This window comes from Carya illinoinensis, chromosome 5 (genome assembly GCF_018687715.1).
Source record: "Carya illinoinensis cultivar Pawnee chromosome 5, C.illinoinensisPawnee_v1, whole genome shotgun sequence".
Taxonomy (NCBI): Eukaryota; Viridiplantae; Streptophyta; class Magnoliopsida; order Fagales; family Juglandaceae; genus Carya; species Carya illinoinensis.
The window spans coordinates 37,457,353-37,477,403 of NC_056756.1; the positions used below are offsets into that span (position 1 = coordinate 37,457,353).

The 20,051-nt window shown below is 34.3% G+C and overlaps 3 protein-coding genes across 3 annotated transcripts; 2 read left to right on the top strand and 1 right to left on the bottom strand.

Annotated features, from left to right (window-relative positions):
- Window positions 1–273: 273 nt before the first annotated feature.
- On the top strand, window positions 274–2,574 carry LOC122311921 (protein PLASTID TRANSCRIPTIONALLY ACTIVE 7). Its single transcript, XM_043126696.1, has 4 exons — window positions 274–434; window positions 754–810; window positions 924–983; window positions 2,030–2,574. Exons 1-4 carry the CDS (start codon window positions 387–389, stop codon window positions 2,363–2,365), a joined length of 501 nt encoding a protein of 166 aa, XP_042982630.1. The 5' UTR covers window positions 274–386; the 3' UTR covers window positions 2,366–2,574.
- A 1,250-nt stretch (window positions 2,575–3,824) lies between these two features.
- LOC122311971 (protein phosphatase 2C 57) lies at window positions 3,825–8,481 on the top strand. The gene is made up of 11 exons (XM_043126774.1): window positions 3,825–4,252; window positions 5,057–5,185; window positions 5,306–5,411; window positions 5,728–5,838; window positions 6,336–6,415; window positions 6,541–6,594; window positions 7,225–7,341; window positions 7,539–7,593; window positions 7,734–7,766; window positions 7,861–7,907; window positions 8,220–8,481. The coding sequence occupies exons 1-11, from the start codon at window positions 3,939–3,941 to the stop codon at window positions 8,341–8,343; spliced, it is 1,170 nt and encodes a 389-aa protein (XP_042982708.1). The 5' UTR covers window positions 3,825–3,938; the 3' UTR covers window positions 8,344–8,481.
- Window positions 8,482–12,698: 4,217 nt separating this feature from the next.
- LOC122311120 lies at window positions 12,699–13,874 on the bottom strand. The gene is made up of 3 exons (XM_043125524.1): window positions 13,658–13,874; window positions 13,487–13,542; window positions 12,699–13,165 (listed from the first exon to the last, which is right to left on the bottom strand). The coding sequence occupies exons 1-3, from the start codon at window positions 13,716–13,718 to the stop codon at window positions 13,022–13,024; spliced, it is 261 nt and encodes an 86-aa protein (XP_042981458.1). The 5' UTR covers window positions 13,719–13,874; the 3' UTR covers window positions 12,699–13,021.
- Between the last annotated feature and the right edge of the window lie 6,177 nt (window positions 13,875–20,051).

Sequence of the window (20,051 nt, forward strand, 5' to 3'; positions counted from 1 at the left end):
TTATTGTATGCATCTCGGTCACACAGTTAAATGGGTTTGCCTCATACGTGGCATCACAGGATTGGTGGGCTGTTTTTAAGCTCTTATAAGCCCGACCGGCTCTAAGGTATTCTCTTATATAAATTATTTCATCCCATTTGATTATTATATATTTTTTTAAATTTTACATAAAATATAATAAATAATTTATTTATTTTTTTAAATTTTTAAATAAAAATTATAATAAAAAATTATATTATAATAATATTTCAAAACGAGAAATGTGATAAAGAAACGTAAGAGAGATTTTTCTTAGATTTCGACGTTGTTAAACCTAAAACACAAAGCAGTAAAAGAGACCGAAAGACGGATAACGCAGACAACAGGCTCGCTGCAGCCATTCTGCCATGGCGATTTCCGCACTGTCTTGCACTCTCTATTCAGCTTCAACTGCGGTTTTTTCTCTTTCCCTCTCCCATAAATATCTTTGTTTGTTTCTTGAGAAAACTTATGATCCAGAGAAAATTTTAAAAGAAATTAACTTCTAGCATTTAGTTAGTTTCAAAAAGAAAAAGAAAAATTAAACAATTTCCTGTTTTCTTCGCGAGAAAAAGAAAGAGAAATTGGAAGAAAATAAGATTTGTAGTTTTATATCATTTCCTTAGTCGATTAACTTAATACTATAAGTTATTATTATTATTTTTGATATGTACTTATCTTTTTTTTTTCTTTTTTTATTTTATTTTATTTTATTTTTATTTTTATTTTTTGTAGAGGATTGAGGCAAGAGCTTGGAATTCATGGCGGCCGAGCTGTGCTGTCTGCCCGCTGGTTAATATTTAAATTTGAAGCTCACTGCCAATTGTTTATTTTCAAAATTAAAGCAAAATTTGTATGTTCTCCTCCTTTTAGTGATTCTAATTCTCAGTACAAATCATTTACAGGTAATGTCCCAAATACAAAAGGATGGTCCAGGCCGGCGAGTGTGGCGGCGTAGGAAATTGGTACCGATAGAAGCCCCTTTACATAATTTACTCATTTATTTATATTATATTTTTTTAGAGTAATTATAGTAAAGGAAGGAGATTTTGATAAATTTTCAACTCTATAGTTGGAGGCCTTGATGTAAGATTAAAGAGCGTCATTTTCTGCTACAAAATCAAGTGGTTGCGCACTATATTTATGATCTTACAAAGAAACATATGTTACATGAAAGCTCCCTAATGAAGGGAGGCCAAAATGGGATTGATTAGAGTTTTGTTTTGATCTTGGTTGGTATATTTGATTCATGGTGCTCATCTGATATTCATTTAAGAATTCTTGAGTGGTTTGTTCATTTCTCCGCATGGTAGTGTGTATATTACTGTCTTCAAACATTGACAGCTGGGTATTTCACCCTATGTGCTGTGTCGAGCTAAGTACTGCTAAGATTGCAATAGGCAGGCCTTACATCAAGAGGAAGAATCTTCAGAGATATAACTGGCAAATGCATATGTGGTTCTGCTGGTAATGGGAGCAGTATTTCTAGCCTAGTACCAGACAATTGAAGTATCAAGGATGGGTCTTTATAAATCGAGGAAAAAATGTTCTGATGTTTAATAGTGGAACCTGATTGCAAATCAGTATTTAATAGTGGAACCTGATTGCAAATCAGACTTTTAATGACCAAGATAGTACATTTTCAGCTTCAACTAAGTCAGGGGAACGAAAATTCTTTGTGAACTTTATGGCAAGTTTGGTTACCAGACTAGAGATGCTGCTATTATAGAGTTGAACTTTCCATGAAGGCTTGTTACTGATTTAACTGGATTGACCTACTTTGTCCTGTAGCATGTTTGTTTTGTAACCCCTACAACCAAAAGAAAAACCTTATCACTATTTGCTTCCATCATGATGAACATATTTACAGCCAAGCTAGAAACTAGGCAAGCAGTTTTGTACTGCTGCTTATGAGACCATAGTCAGAATGACTATGTCATGGGAAAAACTTCTAATCTTTGCACATAAGCACTATCCATAATTACTAATGCATTAGTTTTCTTTGTTTCAGACAAAGAAGGATGACATGCTGCGGTACAAATTGGAGCGAATTCCTTTCCTTGAGGAGCAGATAAGGAAGGTAAGGGAAACAGGGAAGCTGTTGACCATGGACATTGAAAGATTGTTACTGTCGGAGGATAACCGGTTTGATTTTGTGAATGAGGTAGCTGCTGAGGCGAAGGAATATGTTGAGAATAACGTGGACGCGTATGGAGGTAAGAAAAAAGCCATCCTTCATGTGCTCAGCAACCGTGTGAATGATGCCGGGTTTTACCGACCAGAGGCATATGAAGAATCTGATCCCTTTAAACCTGGCCCTGATTACCTGAAAGAAGAATTTACATAGGTTTAGATGGATTTACCATGTCACTGAGAGTTGTAATTGTCAGCTTCTGTAGGACTGTCAGTGTATTCTTATCTTTTCTTGACCTTCCATACCTTTTAACAATTGTGTAAGTATGCTGAGCTGAGCTTGCAATCCGAGTCTGAAAATTGAAATGCATATATATATGAGAAATCTTGCCAGCAAGCTCCATTGGGAGGTGTTTCCAGCAAGCTCCACTTGAACAGTTAAGTACTAACGTAAGATCCGGGTGAATGTGGTGTACATAACCAGCCATTCTCTGGCTGAATGGAGGAAAAAGAACCAAAAAAAAGAAAGAATGTTTTCTTTTATGGAAATGAAAATGAATGGAAGCTAATTTCTGCTTGGTAAGTGGGATGAAAATTTTGAGTTTAAAATGAATATTAAAATATTATATTTTAATATTATTATTATTTTGAAATTTGAAAAATTTAAGAAAAAGTTGAATTATTTATTATATTTTGTATGAGAATATGAAAATTTTAAATTTGAGATGGAAATTTTTTATTACCAAACTGTACCTTATGGGCTCAATTGCATTTAAAACTATCGGTAGATATCGATTAACAAATTAACAAAATTTTTATAAAGGAATGATGGTTATAGAGTGTACAAGTGTTATATATTATTTTTGAAAAAAATGAGTAAATAAAAGATCGACATGAAAAATTAATTTTTTTACAATTAAATGTTGTTTTTTCTAAAAAAGAGTGAGTTGTGCGTATATAATCCATGACTTATCATCAGTGGTTTTAATTTTGTACCGGTACGGTCATAATATGCCTTACTGGCCACTGGTCCGGTATAGAAATTACACATGTTTCGAACCGGTCCAAATATTTAGGCCTGTACCGGCTTCTATAGGCCGGTATTTTGGCCTTTTACTTTTTTCATCTTTTTTTTTTCATTTCTTTAAACTACAAGTTTATTTTTTGACCCTCAATTTAGACAAGTATATTTATAATTTATATATATATATTTATGCATAATTTATTCATATATAGATTATTATTTTGAAATATAATTAATATATATAATTTATTCATATATCGATTATCTCGAAATAATACACGAAACGATACTTGTACTGAAATATTTTATCTTGACCGGTACAATATCTAGTACGGTATTATAAACATTACTTATCATTACAAATTGAGCAATGAAGTACAACCTTCAAATAATTTATGTACAAAGCAGTACAACCAAGCGTATGGAGTAGTGAAATGAGCAAGATGGGGTTGATTGGCTTCCCACCAAAATGACAGCTGAACTACATTCACTCAGTTTGTAGAAAAGCAAATAATCAAAGTTTGACCAATGCAAAAGTACCGAAATGAATCACTGGCCCATCTGACGTGGCAAAATCAGAACGGACTCGAAAGGATTCCACCCAATCTGGAATCCGATCCGTTAAATCAGTTAGAGGCCATCCGTCTCTCCCTCTTATCCTTCACCAAACTAAAGCAACTCTCCACCACGTCCTGATTCTAACACAGTTACTTCCAAACTCTTTGAGCTCTTCCGACAGAGCCATTAATTTCAAGCTCTGTTAATGGCACTAACAAGTCCTCAGTTGCAGAAATTCCTCTTGGCAAAGCTCCAAAACTACAGCAGGTCCAGCTTCAAGCCACCGAAGAAATTCACTAGTACCGCCAAACCAAGAAGCCGATGCTGCTCGGCTATTGCTATCGATGTGCCGTCATCGCTAACCGGATTAGCCGGTGTTCGTTGGGGATTGACAACCCTGCAGGGTCTTCGGGAAGAGATGGAAGACGATGCTGTTGTCCGGTCTGATGGCCTTGATGGGTTCTCGTTTGCTGCAGTTTTTGATGGGCATGGTGGGTTTTCTTCAGTCAAGTTCCTCAGGTTAGGCCAATTGAAAATGATATAGTTTGATCCAATTGTACAGTTTTCTTAGAAGGGGAAAATAGAGTACTGCTTTTTCTATGCTCGTTTCTTTGGTTTCGATTTAATTGATTTTGTGGGATGCTGGTGTTACGGTAGCACTTATGTTAGTGGGCGAGATGGGCTGCCATGCTTGTCTTTTTTTTTTTTTTTTTGTTTTCTTGCTTTCTTCAATTGCATATTAAGCAAGTCATTGGATTTGCTTGGATTAGATTATATTGGAAGGGTGTACATGTATTTGTTTGCCGATTCTCCTGTGTATATTAGGAGGACTCAATCTCTATCCAAGTATCTCAAATCTTGAAAATGGTTTGTTTCTGATATATCATAACTGTTTTGGAAGTTGTAGAGTAAGAACTTTTTAAGCATCTGCTTTTCATTTCTGAACCTTTTTATTTTAAAGTTATTGTGATTGACTAACTCTCCAATATCAATTTCGATGCCTTTTGATGCAACGTTATTCATGAATCCCAGTTTCATCAGCATTCTTAAGCTCAATGAACAGAATATTGGGTGGATCATGGAGACATTTTTTCCTATTCTGTACAGGGTTTGAAATATCTCCACTTGTATATATAATCTTCATATACAATTACGAGGCATGGTATATAGTGATATCACTGTGTCGAGCTGAACTCATATTGTAACTCTTGCCTCTTGCTTATCCCTGAATTTATTATAAAGAAATCTGGAATATAATTGGAACTATTAATTTTTAATCAAGTTTTATTTGCAATATCCTATCTGATCATTGATCAACCACAGGGATGAGCTATATAAAGAATGTGTTGCAGCTTTACAAGGTGGGTTACTTCTGAATGGAAGGGATTTCGAAACCATTAGAGAAGCATTGCAAGAGGCGTTTGCAAAGGCTGATTCAAAGCTATTGAATTGGTAGGCTTATATGTGCCTTATGCAAAAAATCTGTCTTGGTCATCCTATATATGATCTCAATATGATTGTATACTCTATATTATTGCATTTACGGTTTGGATGGTGCTTCATTTTGTATAGGCTTGATGAAATGTCTGGGGACGAAGATGAATCTGGATCAACAGCGACTGTTATGTTGATTGGAAATGATATGCTGTTTATTTCACATGTTGGTGACTCATGTGTGGTATGTATCCAATCCTAGCATTCCTTTTGTAGGCTGCAGACCTCATGGTTGTTTTCTAGATTTTTCTTAGAGAAATGTATTGTTATTTTTTCTTCAATTACACTTAGTTCAGTTTTTCCGATAAGATATCGTGGAAAGAAAAGGAAATCCAACAAAAAAGGAGGAAAAATAAAGGAAGAGTATTCTTGTCGAGTATGGTAGTGATAGAGCCTTTTACTCCCATCAAAACTTTTAGGAATAAGATTGAGGTAGTGAGACTAGAGATCAGATAATTTTAACGATCTTCCATGTTTTCTTAGCCAACTTGTTGGTGCAGGTCCTATCTCGCACTGGAAGAGCAGAAATCTTAACCAATCCTCATCGACCATATGGAAGCAACAAGGTCTCACTTCAAGAAATCAAAAGAGTTAGAGAAGCAGGTGGATGGGTGTGTTTTTCTATTCATTTTCTTCACTGAAAAAAAAAAAAAGAAATTGAAACCACCATGCAAATGTGAAAATCCATTTTGCCTTAATTACCAATTTGGTAGATGCATTGAATTGGCTATATTGCTGCTTTTGCCTCGTTTCAGGAATAGAGGTTAAAACAAATGCTCTTCTTTGATATATATATATATATATATATATATATATGGCTGTATATCTCAGCTCACCAGATACTAGGAAGTTGGAGTGTCTGAATGTTAGTCAGCAGTTTAGGCTATCTTCTTTCCATTCATGAATCTTCCCTTCAATTCTTGTTTGAAGATGTTGGTTTTGATTCAATTGGCATATTGGCATGGTTTTTAATGTTTTCATATTTTTGTAATTAAAACTTCATATCTTCAATTCTAAAGATTATTAATCAAAACTCCTGCATTTCTTTGGAGCTCTTATATAATCCATATTATGTGTCTCAAGAAAAGTTTTCTTATGGGGTCTACAGATTGTAAACGGAAGGATTTGTGGAGACATTGCTGTAGCTCGTGCTTTTGGTGACATGCGGTTTAAGACAAAGAAAAATGAGTCAGTCTTTTGCACTCTCTTACTTCTAATCTTAATTTAAAGCACTGATTGGAGTAACTTTTAAATACATGGCCTACTACAATATGCATCTGCTGATGGTTTTCTCTGTTTTCACACATGAAAAGGATGCTAAAGAAGGGAGTGGTAGAAGGGAAATGGTCTGAAAAATTTGCTTCTCGGTTGGTACTCTTATATATTTCTTGTTTGGTTGGTTTTTCATTCATATACATATACTTCCGATTTACTTATATTAGTTGTTTGTTTTGCTTTTAATGTTATAGCTGACTTCACCTCCATCACGAAGTTCACACTTTTTGATTCATGTCCACTGATTGGATCAAATTAAACAAAAATTTTTATCTGTCAACTATAATATGTGCTCGAGAACTGCCAATTGAATGGTTGAGATCTCAACATGTGCGTGTGTTAGTGTGTGAGTATGTGTTTATCCTGGAATGGATGGATATGGAACTATTTGCTTATTGAATATTTGATATGTTATGCCCCGTATATTGACTACCATCGGGAATTTTGAGAAGATTTGGACCTCTATTTTCTCATTCTAAATAAACATATCAAACTTCTAACAATTGATGCCATACTGGTTTATGCTCGTAATATTTTGTGAATTGTATTAGGAGGGAAGATTGTTAAGTTGTTATCTCATGAGAGGAAGCTTTACTAGATTTCTGGCATAATCTTAAACTAGTAACCTGAATTATGTATACAGTGATAGTATCATAGCAGTTTGTGCATCCAAGATCTTTTAAAGGACTGTTCTGATAGTGAAAACATTTATTTTGTACCAGTGTACAATTCAACGCAGACTTGGTTACTGCATCTCCAGATGTTTATCAAGTAGCTCTTGGGTCGGATGCAGAATTTGTACTGTTAGCATCAGATGGCCTATGGGATTACATGAACAGGTCAGTTAAGGCCCCCCCCCCCCCCCGGCGCTCTTTCTCCTCCTCTTTTTAACTCTTGAAAATTCCAATAGGAGGTCAGTTAAAAGTGTGTTGTTTTAATTAACTTTTTAAGTCTGAAAAATAAGGCGAACCACTTTGCTTAATTTTTTTTCCATCTCATATTGTGATAACATAGCATGTTTTTTTACTGCTTTCAGCTCAGATGCAGTTACTTTTGTTAGGAATCAACTTCGAAAACATGGAGATGTTCAAGTATGTATCACACCTTGTTTTAACATATTGGTCCCATAAATTTGTTATGACCTGGAACCCAGCTTAAAGTTTTGTATTCTTTCCTTTCATTGCTATTTTAGTTGTGTGCTGTGTTAAGTTTCCTGTTGTTCTGATTTCAGCTTGCTAGCAAAGCACTTGCAGAAGCAGTTCTGGTATGAATTACATGGACATATAGTTTTGTTACGCATTGACTGTTATATATTTTGCTTGGGAAGTTCTAATGATCTACTTGCATATGCTCTGCAGGACCAACGATCACAAGATAATGTCAGCATTGTCATTGCTGATTTAGGGTATGCACCTGTTTATTCATTTATTTAACTTGTATACTTCAATGGTGAGGCCAAATAGATGACAGAATAGCTCTGATTAAACCGATGAGAGAAAATAATACATCATTAGAATGAAAATAAGCTCAAGATTCACAGTTAAGTATTCTTTTCCAACTGGAAGTTAAATTGTCCACAAGTTAGAGTTTAAAGTAAGGTTTAAAATTTTTTATCACCACCTGTTATGCTTGTAACCTTTTTGTGTATTTTCACTTCTTCTGACTAATTTTTGTGGACCTTTCTCATTTTTCCATGGTTCTTCGAACTTGTGCATAGCCGGACAGACTGGCAAACTTTGCCACTTCAGCAACAAAATTTTTTATATGAATTGGGCCAAGCTTTTGCTACAATTGGTATTGTGTCAGTTGGAATTTGGATGTCATCTCAGCTGTCTTTATAAATTTGAGCCTCTGGCAGTGTATACAAATCAATATAGATTGTCACATTCTCTGTATTATATTATTGAACGTGTCTTAAATAATGTTGACTTAGGAAATTTAGAATGACCTTAAAGAGTACCATGAACTTTGCTGCATCATATTTCATTTTCTGAAGTTTGGTGACTACGTAATCGGTAAAGCGTTCGAAGGAAAATACGTTCTAACAGTGATGGCAGCACCCATGATCAGGATTTGTGATGTAATGACTGGCTGTTTTTTCCTGTTGTGTAAAGCATGCCAAGAAAAGATGTTCTTACTTCATTAGAACGAGCTGATCAGGTTCAATAATCTGACTTGTTCTGTTATAACTCCTCACCTGATTGGAAGAACATGGTAATTCTGAGATGCAATATTGGTATTAAGCCAATAGGAGAGCTATAAGGTCCATGTGAAGATTATTTTGACTACTCTATATCGATGCCTAGAGGGAGGTGAACAGGTTTTTTTTTTCCAACCCCTTCGAAGGAATTCCCTTTGTGCAAGACAAGCGACTTAATTACCTTCTCTGCCGCAACAGCTCTAGAACCTTTGGGTAATTTTGCAATCTTGAATTCTACTCCCAAAACTTCAGTCGCTTTTCTTGGATATTGAAGGATAGAACTCGTGTTACTTAATAGAACTCTAGGAGATCAAGAATTCTCAATAATCACTAATAATAATAATAATAATAATAATAATAATAATAATAATAATAATAATAATAATAATAAAATCATTTCTCACAGATTTTGATCTCATCATACATCCTAATTAAGATACTCAAGTTCTAAGAATCAAATTCATTACTAAGTATAAAATTCTGAGCTTTTTTCTTGGTTCTAAGATAATTTTGAGTCTTTGACATTTAGCCCAAATATTCCCAAAACTAATTAAACACTCATGATGTTGAACTCTCTGAAAGTTCTTGTCCTTCTTAACCTTCTCTTTCTTCCTAGAGTGGTTCGATTAAACTTGAAAGATTTGTCCATTAATCTTTCTCCGTTAAACTTGAAAGATTTGTCTCTCAAACTCACTTCCCATGGCCATGGTTTGAAAAACTTCAACCTTCTAACTAATGAGGTAAGGCCGGCCTGATCATCCCTAAAACCTTCCTCATTTGAGAAGTTATTTGTTTCTTCTATATTATATTTTGAAGCTAGCTAGAGACTTTTTCTTTTTCTTTTTTAGGTCAAATAAAGCTCATATATAATATATAAAGAGAACCAACAAGTTTTTAAATTTTTCAACCCTCATATGGTGTCAAGGTCCATACTTTCCTCATTAGCTATGACCTTGGGGTTTGAAACACTCTGGTAGAGACCTTATCATTTTCTATGCAATCTTATAACCTGAAATTTTCTCATCAATATTTTTAAAACATATAGAAGTCAATGTTAAAACATATATCATTGAGCTAAGCATAAAATTTTCTTTTTTTCATCTTAATCTCTTCGAATATAGAAGTCAGCAACTAAGGTTTTGAATATTACATCTCAACAACAATAAAGACATATAAAACTATCCACTTATAGAATTTGAAAATAGATTTTATTTGTGTTATATGGATTCCTGCAATTGACTAGTTTATTAATCATATCTTATTGACTCAACCCGTTTTGTCTGGCCTAATCCATGTATATAAAATCCAAATCCGCTTATTACATGTCGTGTTTGTATTGGACTCATTGGTTATGTCATATATTACCATCTCTTACCGATCAAGCTTATTATAGTCCAAATTTTCTAACTTTTCACTAAGGTGAAAGGTCCGTTTTATTATTGGAAAATTTTTATGAAATACAAAATTTTAGCATTTTGAATTAGCTTTCCAACAGCATTAATCAAGTTCATGAATTGACCATATGATTGTTTTACTTTAACTAGGTCACTATATAGAAGGATTATGCCCAGATTCGGTGTACTATTATTTGAACCGAGCATAGGAAAATAACACTTGGTGTATATATTATATAAAGATTGATTTTGTTATTAAAGTGTTAATTGTTTGACACCGATCGATGTTGCCAACCAGAAGAACTAGCACCATGCATGTCTTGTCTACACAAAAAATTAATGCAAGGTCATAGTATTTCCTTATTCCATCTAAAATCAGGATTAATTGAACCAACCAGTATTGACAAAAGGACAACAGAACATAGTTTCACTAAAGGAAAAGAAAAGACAAAAAAAAAAAAAAAAAAAAAAAATGAAAAAGAAAAAAAAAGAGACTTGGAGAGTCATGAATTAGTGGAAGGGGAACTTGTATTTTAGCAGAAGATCAAATAAGACATACATACATTATTTAGTCACTATCGTGAAGAAAAATTCACGAAAGTTCCATCCATGATTTTGCATTGACTTATAAGTACTACGAAGTTCTAAAACATGAGGAGTCCAAGCTGGTAAAGATCATCGATGGAGGTTTCTATTAGGCATAATTTGCTATCGTCAGCTTTAGTCATGTATTAATGGCCGGTGAAGTTGAATGGTACCAGATTATTAATTTCTTAATTCCAATACACATCATGAATAGGAGAAGAGGAATTAAGGGTGGAAAGAAAAAGGAATTAGTCGGCAGTACTGATCAAGAGCACTACTAACTTCTACTGATCAAATAAGTCTCAAACGTACAGCTATTTCATGAGAAATTTGGTGCTTATTGTTAGAAATAGAATAGCAAACAAAGATTGAAATTTTGCAAATAGTGGGACGATTGTTAATTTGTCTCTTAGACAAATATTACATCCCATTCAGAAATTGAGTTATGCAAAAAAGAATCTGATAATTATGTCTTTAGGATACAATATTGTTTATATAGTGTGTAGATTGTAAATTTTAAAAACTAATATTAAAACGAACAAATGTAAATAGCAGCAATAGATACAATATTTTGTTTTGCTTTAAATAAAACGGTAAGAAAATAACTATTACTGATAGTTATGAATAATTGTCAAAAAACTCAAGCAATGCACATTATATCGTTTAATGAAAATAAATCCATCACTTGCAATGATGCGTCAATGCATCTAAAGAGTTAGTGCTAAGGCGTGCGATCAATGCTTCGCACTGGTTGACACTAAAATTGTGTGTCTATTCTTATATTCTATTTTACATATCGTGAAAACTCATTTACATATAAATCATTAAAATTTTGATTGCCTTTTACATGTGGGACTAACAAAAAATTACATTGGAGGGAAACTCTAAAAAGTAAGATTTATTTAAAATGTTTGAAATAATCCAATACTTATAATTACAGCCATTGAATTTCTGCATCAAAAAAGACAATATTTATGATCTTTGAATTCCAGAAGTCATAGGAAGTGGTTTTATTTTAGTATATTATTCTTCTCATCATGTCTGTCCACATGATGAGTTGGAAACAACCATTGGCTAGAGAGAATTTTACCAACTCTATATATATGCATGTATAGATATTGTTTCAAGCTGTAAATTTGACCATCAAATTGGAACAATGGAGTAAAAAATGGTTTCAATGAAGTGGATATTGGAAATAGCTAGCTTGCCAAAGGATATTGCTTTTATTGGTTGGGACCCTCACCTTCATTATCTCTTAGGCACTAATGATTTCAGCGTTGTATAGAAACTACAATCAGGTGCTAATTATCAAGGATGTATTTTTTAGCAGTTAATGTTGGTGAAATCCATATTAATATAAAAGCAAATGGCTTGTCAGGAGGACATGAAAATCATTGCACAAAAAGCAATTTTTTCGACAGTGACAACAACGATCGAGTAGTAGTACTACTCCGATCCCGGCCAGAAAGTGTCAAAAACCATGCACATACATGATCAGTGAGTCTTCTGATCTTTTTTCTGTTACAGCATATTTAGGCTAATTAAGTTCACAATTTGAAAGATTCATCATGTGGACCTTGACCACCCCCGAGAAAATTATAAGAAGAAAGGAGAGAAAAAAACAGAAGATCAAGAAGAAGAAGAAATGGAAGAGCATTCATCATGTAACTGCCTTTTCGTCATGTAATCATATCTTGACCTTGCAAATAATATATTATATTTACAAATCTCCAGCCACACGTTTTCAATCCTCGTCGTACTATTGTACTACAGCTGCTTTAGAGCATAATTTTCTGGGCGAAGTGTATTAATTGATCATGATCTATTGATGATCAGCATGGCCTTTAATTTTGCTTGCAGCTGTTTCAGTAAATTCAGCACTCTTAAAAGAATATTGGTCAACCAGTAAACGTTGTTTTGGATCCAAATGAGTTAATATTTATACCCGTGTTTCTGTATTGGATTATATCTGCTCGTACGAAAGGATCTTCTATTTTTTAATCTTTCTGGTATCAAATTAGCAGTAGCAGAAACTGATAATTTTATTCAATCTTCATATGTAAATATAGATCATAGATATCCAGGACATGCAAGCAACAGCAGCAGACCGAACTGCATTCACAGCATAGGAAATATGATCTGGTATCATATAATATATATATAGGCTCTCTTACTACACCCACAACTAGGGTTATACATCTGATAATAATTAGCTATCTAGATATTGCTTCTCAACACACACACACACATATATGATCGCAGCCTCAATCTTCACAGACGGGGAATGGTCTATATATATATATATGATAAAATAGAGTAAAGGTCCCGGAGTTAAGGTAGTCAAGGGTTCCTGCTACCTCCACCCCTATTCTTCCGAGGATTAGGATCATGCTTGGGATTAGGTCCTGCATCATCATAATCCAGCAGCGAATCAAGCTCTTGAAGCTTCCTCGAGTAGTAGTACTTCATCATTCGATTACCATCCTTTGCAAACAAATTAATATCAATTATTATTAGAAAAAAAGAAGTATTATATATATCATGTTACCTTCCAAATTACCACATATATATATAGGATGATAATAAAATCAGTAATATATAAAGCGTAACGTAACCATAAATTATTATATATTGCATTATTTGTGCATGAGCATTGCAATATAAACGTTAAACAAGAAGTCGATCATCTTTATATATAGCCTCCTATGTATGCATGATACATACATACATCTATATATATATGTGTGTGTATGAGTGTGTGTGTGTGTATATATATTAAAATTAACTAGATCAGGGGCTAGATACCTTGTAAAGTAAGTGATGATTGGGATTCATGCGATCCTTGAAGCCTTCAACCAAACCTGAAGGAGTGTGAGCATTCGTGAAACTTCTCAAGTAAAAAACTAAAAATAAAAATAGAATAAATTGGAAAGAGGATCATTAGTAAATATGTGTATTGAGAACTTTAATTCTCACCAGACAAGGGAATGAGGAGTATGAGGAGAAGAAGAATAAGAGTCTTGATTTTAAGAGCCATGGCTAGCCGATCTTCTTCTTGATCTTCTGGTTAAGCTTTTGAGACTAAGAAGGTGAGCACTGGCTTAAGCGGGGAATTGAAGTCTGTGGGAGGGGAGGGTCTGCTTTTATGCTCACTGCTGGGTGGGCAGAAAATGTGGCATCACGGGGAGAGAGAGAGAGAGAGCCGCGGGGGGGGGGGGGGGGGGGGGGGGGGGGGGTAGAGAGAGAGAGGTGTTGTCATTGTGCAACACCTCCACCGAATGGCAACAGCATAATGATGATGGGATGCATTAATATTGATCTTTGGCCACAACCCTAAAGTCAACTGCACTATTTCATTTTTTTGTATATAAAAAAGATGAATTTGAATGCATGTGGACACTGCACACAATTCCTTGCATGGCTTAAATTCTAACGCACTTTCAGCTTGGCTTTTTGGGGGTATTTGCCATCTTTAATTTGCTTGCATACACACGCATACATACATATATAATACAATCTGCTTTTCTTTTCTGATAGGTCTACAGTAGTACGTACCCTCCTAGTTAGCATCTCCTGCATATATAGAAACTCTAGCTCATTACTTAATAGCATTGTTCCATTAATAGATCAAAATATTACTACAGTTAACAAGTACTCCTTGAGATGAACTTTATTCTAGTAAAGATTATGAAAATGACTACTCTTATTAATGAAATTAGCATAACTGGTAGAGTGCGCACCTGCACGATCGATGTGCACGCACGATATATCGATGCGCTGGAAAAAAAAAAATTGTTAATGCTTATATATGGGCGATGTAGATCAGAAAAGACAACAAATTAACTATTCTGAACTTTCAAAATTCTAAATTCTCTTAATATTTATGACATCTTTCAAATTATTTTAATTTCATACATTTTTTTTATACATCTTTTAATTTCATATTTGACTCAATAGATCCACTACAAAAAATCCGGCTGTCCTTTTGCTGCGAGCAAATACTAGTGGCCGCAAAATAGTTTACCGGACCGAAATTCGTTCACGGCAAATTGGTCCAGAATAAAACTTCTAGTTTGATCAATTGTGGTGATGTTTGGATTTCGTTGGATAATCTTTTGCCGCGAAGACATTTCGTCGGAAGTAATACTTCCACGCGAGGTAGAAACATTTTAATTTGCTGCGAGGTTGGTTCTCTGGGAATGATTATTTGTGGGGAATATTCTCATCACAAATAATTATCAACAGATAGAAAAATATATATATAAAATCATAAAAAGGTATTAGTAAAAATCCAAGCCAAGAAATCCAAGATCAATAAAAATGGTATATTTCGAAGAAAATCAATAAAACTCCAAGCACAACAAATTTAACCAAAAGAATAAAAATAAATGTCCAAAAGGTAAACACAATATAAAAGTTGAAGATGCAAATATGACACATGGATTTGACCTGTATCATTGACAAAACATCTTCATAGATAATATGTTTGCAATAGATCGATTCACCAAGCCTTTTGGGGATTTCTTGATAAGCTTTGCTTCTGGTTGAATTTAGATATTTCATCCATTAGTTGATGGCTCAAAAGTTTCTCCTTTGCATGCTTTTTGTATAAATAAATGCAAGGGATCAATAAAAGAAGAAAAAAAAAATTAGGAGCCGCCACTATTCACCACTGCACACCACACATCTTATAAAAAATATCTATATATCTTATGAAAAGCAACCCTACACCTTATAAAAACCTATAAGTGTGTGGTGTGCAACATGAATAGTGGTTGATCCCTATCAAACCTCATGTAAGCATTTTCGAAGCCAAAAAATGCATTTGAAATTGTATAGTAACCAAAAAGAAAACATCAAAATTCTAATATATACTAACTTCTAGTTTATTTCTTTCTTATGTGGAAATAAGTAATTGTCTTTTGAGTTGTTGAGAACCTCTTGTTTATGATTCTTGAATGAATAAGTCTGAGAGAATGTAATGAGTCCAACCAAAACAAACATAATTCTAAATTCTCTAATATTTATGACATGATCTTTCAAATTATTTTAATTTATGACATGCATGCAAAACTCTTTCTAAACCCATATATATAATGTTGTGATTAATTCTCATTTAATAATAGTAGCAGCTAGATGATGATCATCAGTACCACTGCGCGCGCGCGCACAGAGAGAGAGAGAGAGAGAGAGAGAGATGAGATTAGCTTCGTGTTTTGAAAATTATTTTGTGTATTAATATATATGTATGAGGCATGCATGCAGAGCCATTAACTTTTTTGGGGTGTATACGAATTGTCGCTACCTAGGAAAAACAATATAATTTTTTTTTTTTCAATCTCTATATAAATTAAAGAACGTACAGTACTTTAATGAAGTAGGACATGATCTTTCTGAAGAGCTCCGTGGTACAAAACACCACTACAATATTGTGTGGTGCTTTTGGCCCTCATCATCATCATCTTACGGCTTTCGTCACTTTCTAAGTCAATAGATGGAGACAAACATGAAGAGATCAGTGGGCTACAGACGAAATCGAATACATAAGCATTAGGAGGATTGAGTCATGTTGGGGGACCATTATAGTGTGTGAGCTAGCACTAGCTATTAAAGGGGGGACATTCATGCATGAACTCAATGCTTTAAACTCCCTTAATTTTCTTTAAATACATATATATTAATTAAAGAGTTATGCTACAAACACGAATGGAAATGCACATACGTCAGTCGATTGGTGCATTTCTCTCTTCATTTCTATCATTTTTGTTAATTAAAACAAATTAATCAGAGTTAGACTTACAATTAACATCTTCCGATTCCTCCCAAACACCATCTTATATCATGTAACTTTTAAGAACTCTCATTAAAATCGTTAAGAGTAAATTAAAGTATTTATCTCTCAAGTATTATAGAATCTCATACAACAACTACACTTATCAGTCACTATGAATATTATAATATATGTTGTACGGAGAATAAAGTAATTGATTACTAAAATAATCCTCCTTTTTATTGGCAACGTTGTTGTCGAAAGGAGTTGGAGGATAAGTGCACTGAGATCGATCGATAGCAGCATTTTTGAAGTCACTAAAAGACTGTTGATCACAGTGGTGGGAGCTGTTCATTTAGGAAGCTTACTGCAATATTGAATATCATTTTTAGTTTTCTAATCTCTGCCGCTGGATCTGCCCAAACATTCCTGTTTTTTGTTGTTGTTCAGATTTTTTACTGTAGACGAAAAGACGAATCAACAAGAAATTAAGCTGCAGCACAAAGAGTGATAGATGGATCAGCTAGCTTGTCAGGATTTGGAATTAAGGGAGGAGGGGAAGCGTACACGGTACAACAAATATAGCAAAAGACATATCCAACTCCACTGGTTTGCTTCACATGTGGTGCATGCATGGCTGTCATATCATAAAGCGTCACAGCACTTGCTTTCTAAAATATAAGACGTGATAGATAATTTTAAATAAAAATTAAATAAAATATTATTTTTTAATATAATTATTATTTTAAAATTTAAAAAATTAAATTATTTATTATATTTTATATAAAAAATTTATAATAATAAAATAAAATAAAATAAATTATTTTTACTATTCAATTACTACAAGAAAAATGATCTTTTACGATTAATTTATAATAACGAAAAGACTATTAATAACCAATTTTAATTGTTAATAACATTTTCGTTATTATAAATTAATCGTAAAAAACTATTTTTTAACGATCAAAACTAAAATATGCCGTACTAACTGCATGCTATTGCCATTTTCTTCCCGCAGTACGTACTTCTTTTGTCTCTCTGCAGCAAATTAATTATCTTTTTTCACAGCCCACTTAACTTCTTATAATAAATCGTTTAATTAATGATATAGATCATAAATTATATATTATATAGTTGTCAAACATGATGGAAAGCCCTGGCCCAGTCACATGGAGCTTATATATTCTGCTATGGACCAACGCTCGTGGGAAAAGAGAAACGAAAGCAATAATTCTAGACATGGGAATGTATAGAGTAACCAACAGACCTATCAGTGCAAGACATGCAACCAAGTGCACTTTGGGGAGTACTGTAGGAAAGGGGCAGGATTGTGTTTCTGCCATGGCAACCCGGGCCACTACATTAGGGACTACCGTTACAACTGCACATCAACAAGACAGTCATATCACCACTACAGAGAACCGAAATGATAGTGTGAGGCAACAACCAGCGCACGATTGCGGCCGCTCGAGTCTTTGCATTAACGTCGAGAGAGGCTAAGGACTAAAATGACTTAATCACAAGTATTATCTTTATCATTTTTGAGAAATTAACATCATGTTCAATACAAGCTTACACTCACTTAAATCAATGGATTATTCCAAACGAGATCACAGGTACCATTCCCCTGTTTTCTACTGATGCTACTGTGTTATTTGATTCTGGAGCTACACATTCATTTATTTCTATGGATTATGCTAACTTCTACACTTTGGAAATTGAAAAATTGAATTACAAGTTAGTAGACTTGATTCCAACGGGAAATTTAGTAACATGTGACAAGATTCTCCATGGATGTCCAATATCTATTGAAGCGAGGATGATGCCAACCAATCTAATAGTATTTCACATGGTCGGGTTCGATGTGATATTGGCATCCACTCCAATATTGATTGTTTTAAAAAAGAGGTAGCATTCAAGCTCCTTGAGAGAGGAGGATTTCAGTTTGTAGGGTCAAAGGTGCGTTCACTTCCATAAGTTATATTTGCCGTTCAAGTTGGGAAATTATTGTGTGATGGTTGTAAGGGATTTTTGTTTGCATAATGGATGCATCAAAGGAAGAGTTGAGATTAGAGGAGATCCCTATTGTGAAGGAATATCTAGAAGTGTTCCCTGAAGACTTGTCTAGAATATCACTCGAGCGAAAAGTGGAGTTTACCATTGACTTAGTTCCATGCACGATACCTTTATCTAAGGCTCCTTATCAAATGGCACTATTAGAGCTCGCAGAACTAAAAAAACAATTGCAAGGCTTATTGGACAAGGGTTTTATCCAGCCCAGTGTGTCACCATGGGGAGTCCCAGATTTATTGGTGAAAAATAAATTAGATGGGACAATGACGATGTGCATTGACTATTAGGAACTTAACCGAGTGACCATAAAGAATAAATATCTACTGCCCCGCATAAAGGATCTATTTTATCAACTCCAGGGCACACAGGTATTTTCAAAATTCGATTTTGGGTTGAGTTATCATCAGCTAAAAATCAGGGCATGAGACGTACACAATATAACTTTCAGGACTAGATACAACCACTATGAGTTTCTGGTCATACATTTTGGCCTGACTAACGCCCCAACAATATTCATGGATTTGATGAATGAAGTGTTCCATGACTTCTTGGATAAATTTGTGGTTGTTTTTATTGATAACATCTTAATATACTCCAAGAGCAAGACTGAACATGAAGAACATTTGAGATTGGTACTTAGGACACTTAAGGATAAAAATTTGTTTCTAAGCTGAAGAAGTGTGAAATTTGGCTAGAGTCAATTTCATTTCTGGGGCATGTAGTTTCAAAAGATGGCATTTCAGTGGATTCGAGAAAAGTGGAAGCAGTATTTAATTGGTCGGAGTAGAAGAATGTGCATGAGGTTAGAAGTTTTTTGGGATTGACTGGATACTACTGTCGATTCATTGATGGTTGCTCCACGATAGCAGTTTCTCTCACTACCCTCACCATAAAGAATAAAAAGTTTGAATGGACAGCAAAATGTGGGAAAACCTTCCAAGCCTTGCAACAAAGGTTAGTGACAACTCCTGTTTTAGCGGTTCCTATTGCTAGAGGAGGATTTGTGGTCTAGAATGATGGATTGAGGTTGGGTTTGGGGTGTGTGTTAATGCAACACAGGAAAGTCATAGCATATGCTTCACGAAAATTGAAGTCATACGAACAAAATTACCCCACACATGATCTAGAACTTGCAGCAGTCATTTTTACACTTAAGATTTGAAGACACTATTTGTATGGGGAAAAGTGTGAAATATATATGAACCATAAGAGTTTGAAGTACTTCTTTACTCAAAAGGAGTTAAACATAAGGCAGAGGAATTGGCTTGAATTGATTAAGGACTATGATTGCACCATCAAGTATCACCCAGGTAAAGCTAATGTTGTAGCTGATGCACTAAGTAGGAAGTTAATGGGAATGATAGTTGCAGCTATTACCATTCAATACCAGTTATTAATGGACTTAGAAATAACAAGTATTGAGGTTATCACTAGCGACTGGCAGGCTTTCATGGCCAGTTTGATGGTCCAACTAGCCTTAGTAGACCAAATTAAGGCCGCTCAGAAAGAGGATTCAGGGTTAGTGAG

What these genes read in the sequence shown, in the direction of transcription:
- LOC122311120 (XM_043125524.1), bottom strand. Translation starts at nt 13,718, where the DNA reads ATGGCTCTTAAAATCAAGACTCTTATTCTTCTTCTCCTCATACTCCTC. An exon ending in ACTCCTCATTCCCTTGTCTG is followed by an intron (nt 13,543 to 13,657) that starts GTGAGAATTAAA and finishes ACACTCCTTCAG; the next exon opens with GTTTGGTTGAAGGCTTCAAG. An exon ending in ATCATCACTTACTTTACAAG is followed by an intron (nt 13,166 to 13,486) that starts GTATCTAGCCCC and finishes TTGTTTGCAAAG; the next exon opens with GATGGTAATCGAATGATGAA.
- LOC122311921 (XM_043126696.1), top strand. Translation starts at nt 387, where the DNA reads ATGGCGATTTCCGCACTGTCTTGCACTCTCTATTCAGCTTCAACTGCG. An exon ending in TCTATTCAGCTTCAACTGCG is followed by an intron (nt 435 to 753) that starts GTTTTTTCTCTT and finishes TATTTTTTGTAG; the next exon opens with AGGATTGAGGCAAGAGCTTG. An exon ending in GCTGTGCTGTCTGCCCGCTG is followed by an intron (nt 811 to 923) that starts GTTAATATTTAA and finishes AATCATTTACAG; the next exon opens with GTAATGTCCCAAATACAAAA.
- LOC122311971 (XM_043126774.1), top strand. Translation starts at nt 3,939, where the DNA reads ATGGCACTAACAAGTCCTCAGTTGCAGAAATTCCTCTTGGCAAAGCTC. An exon ending in ATGTTGGTGACTCATGTGTG is followed by an intron (nt 5,412 to 5,727) that starts GTATGTATCCAA and finishes TTGTTGGTGCAG; the next exon opens with GTCCTATCTCGCACTGGAAG. An exon ending in GAAAACATGGAGATGTTCAA is followed by an intron (nt 7,594 to 7,733) that starts GTATGTATCACA and finishes TTCTGATTTCAG; the next exon opens with CTTGCTAGCAAAGCACTTGC.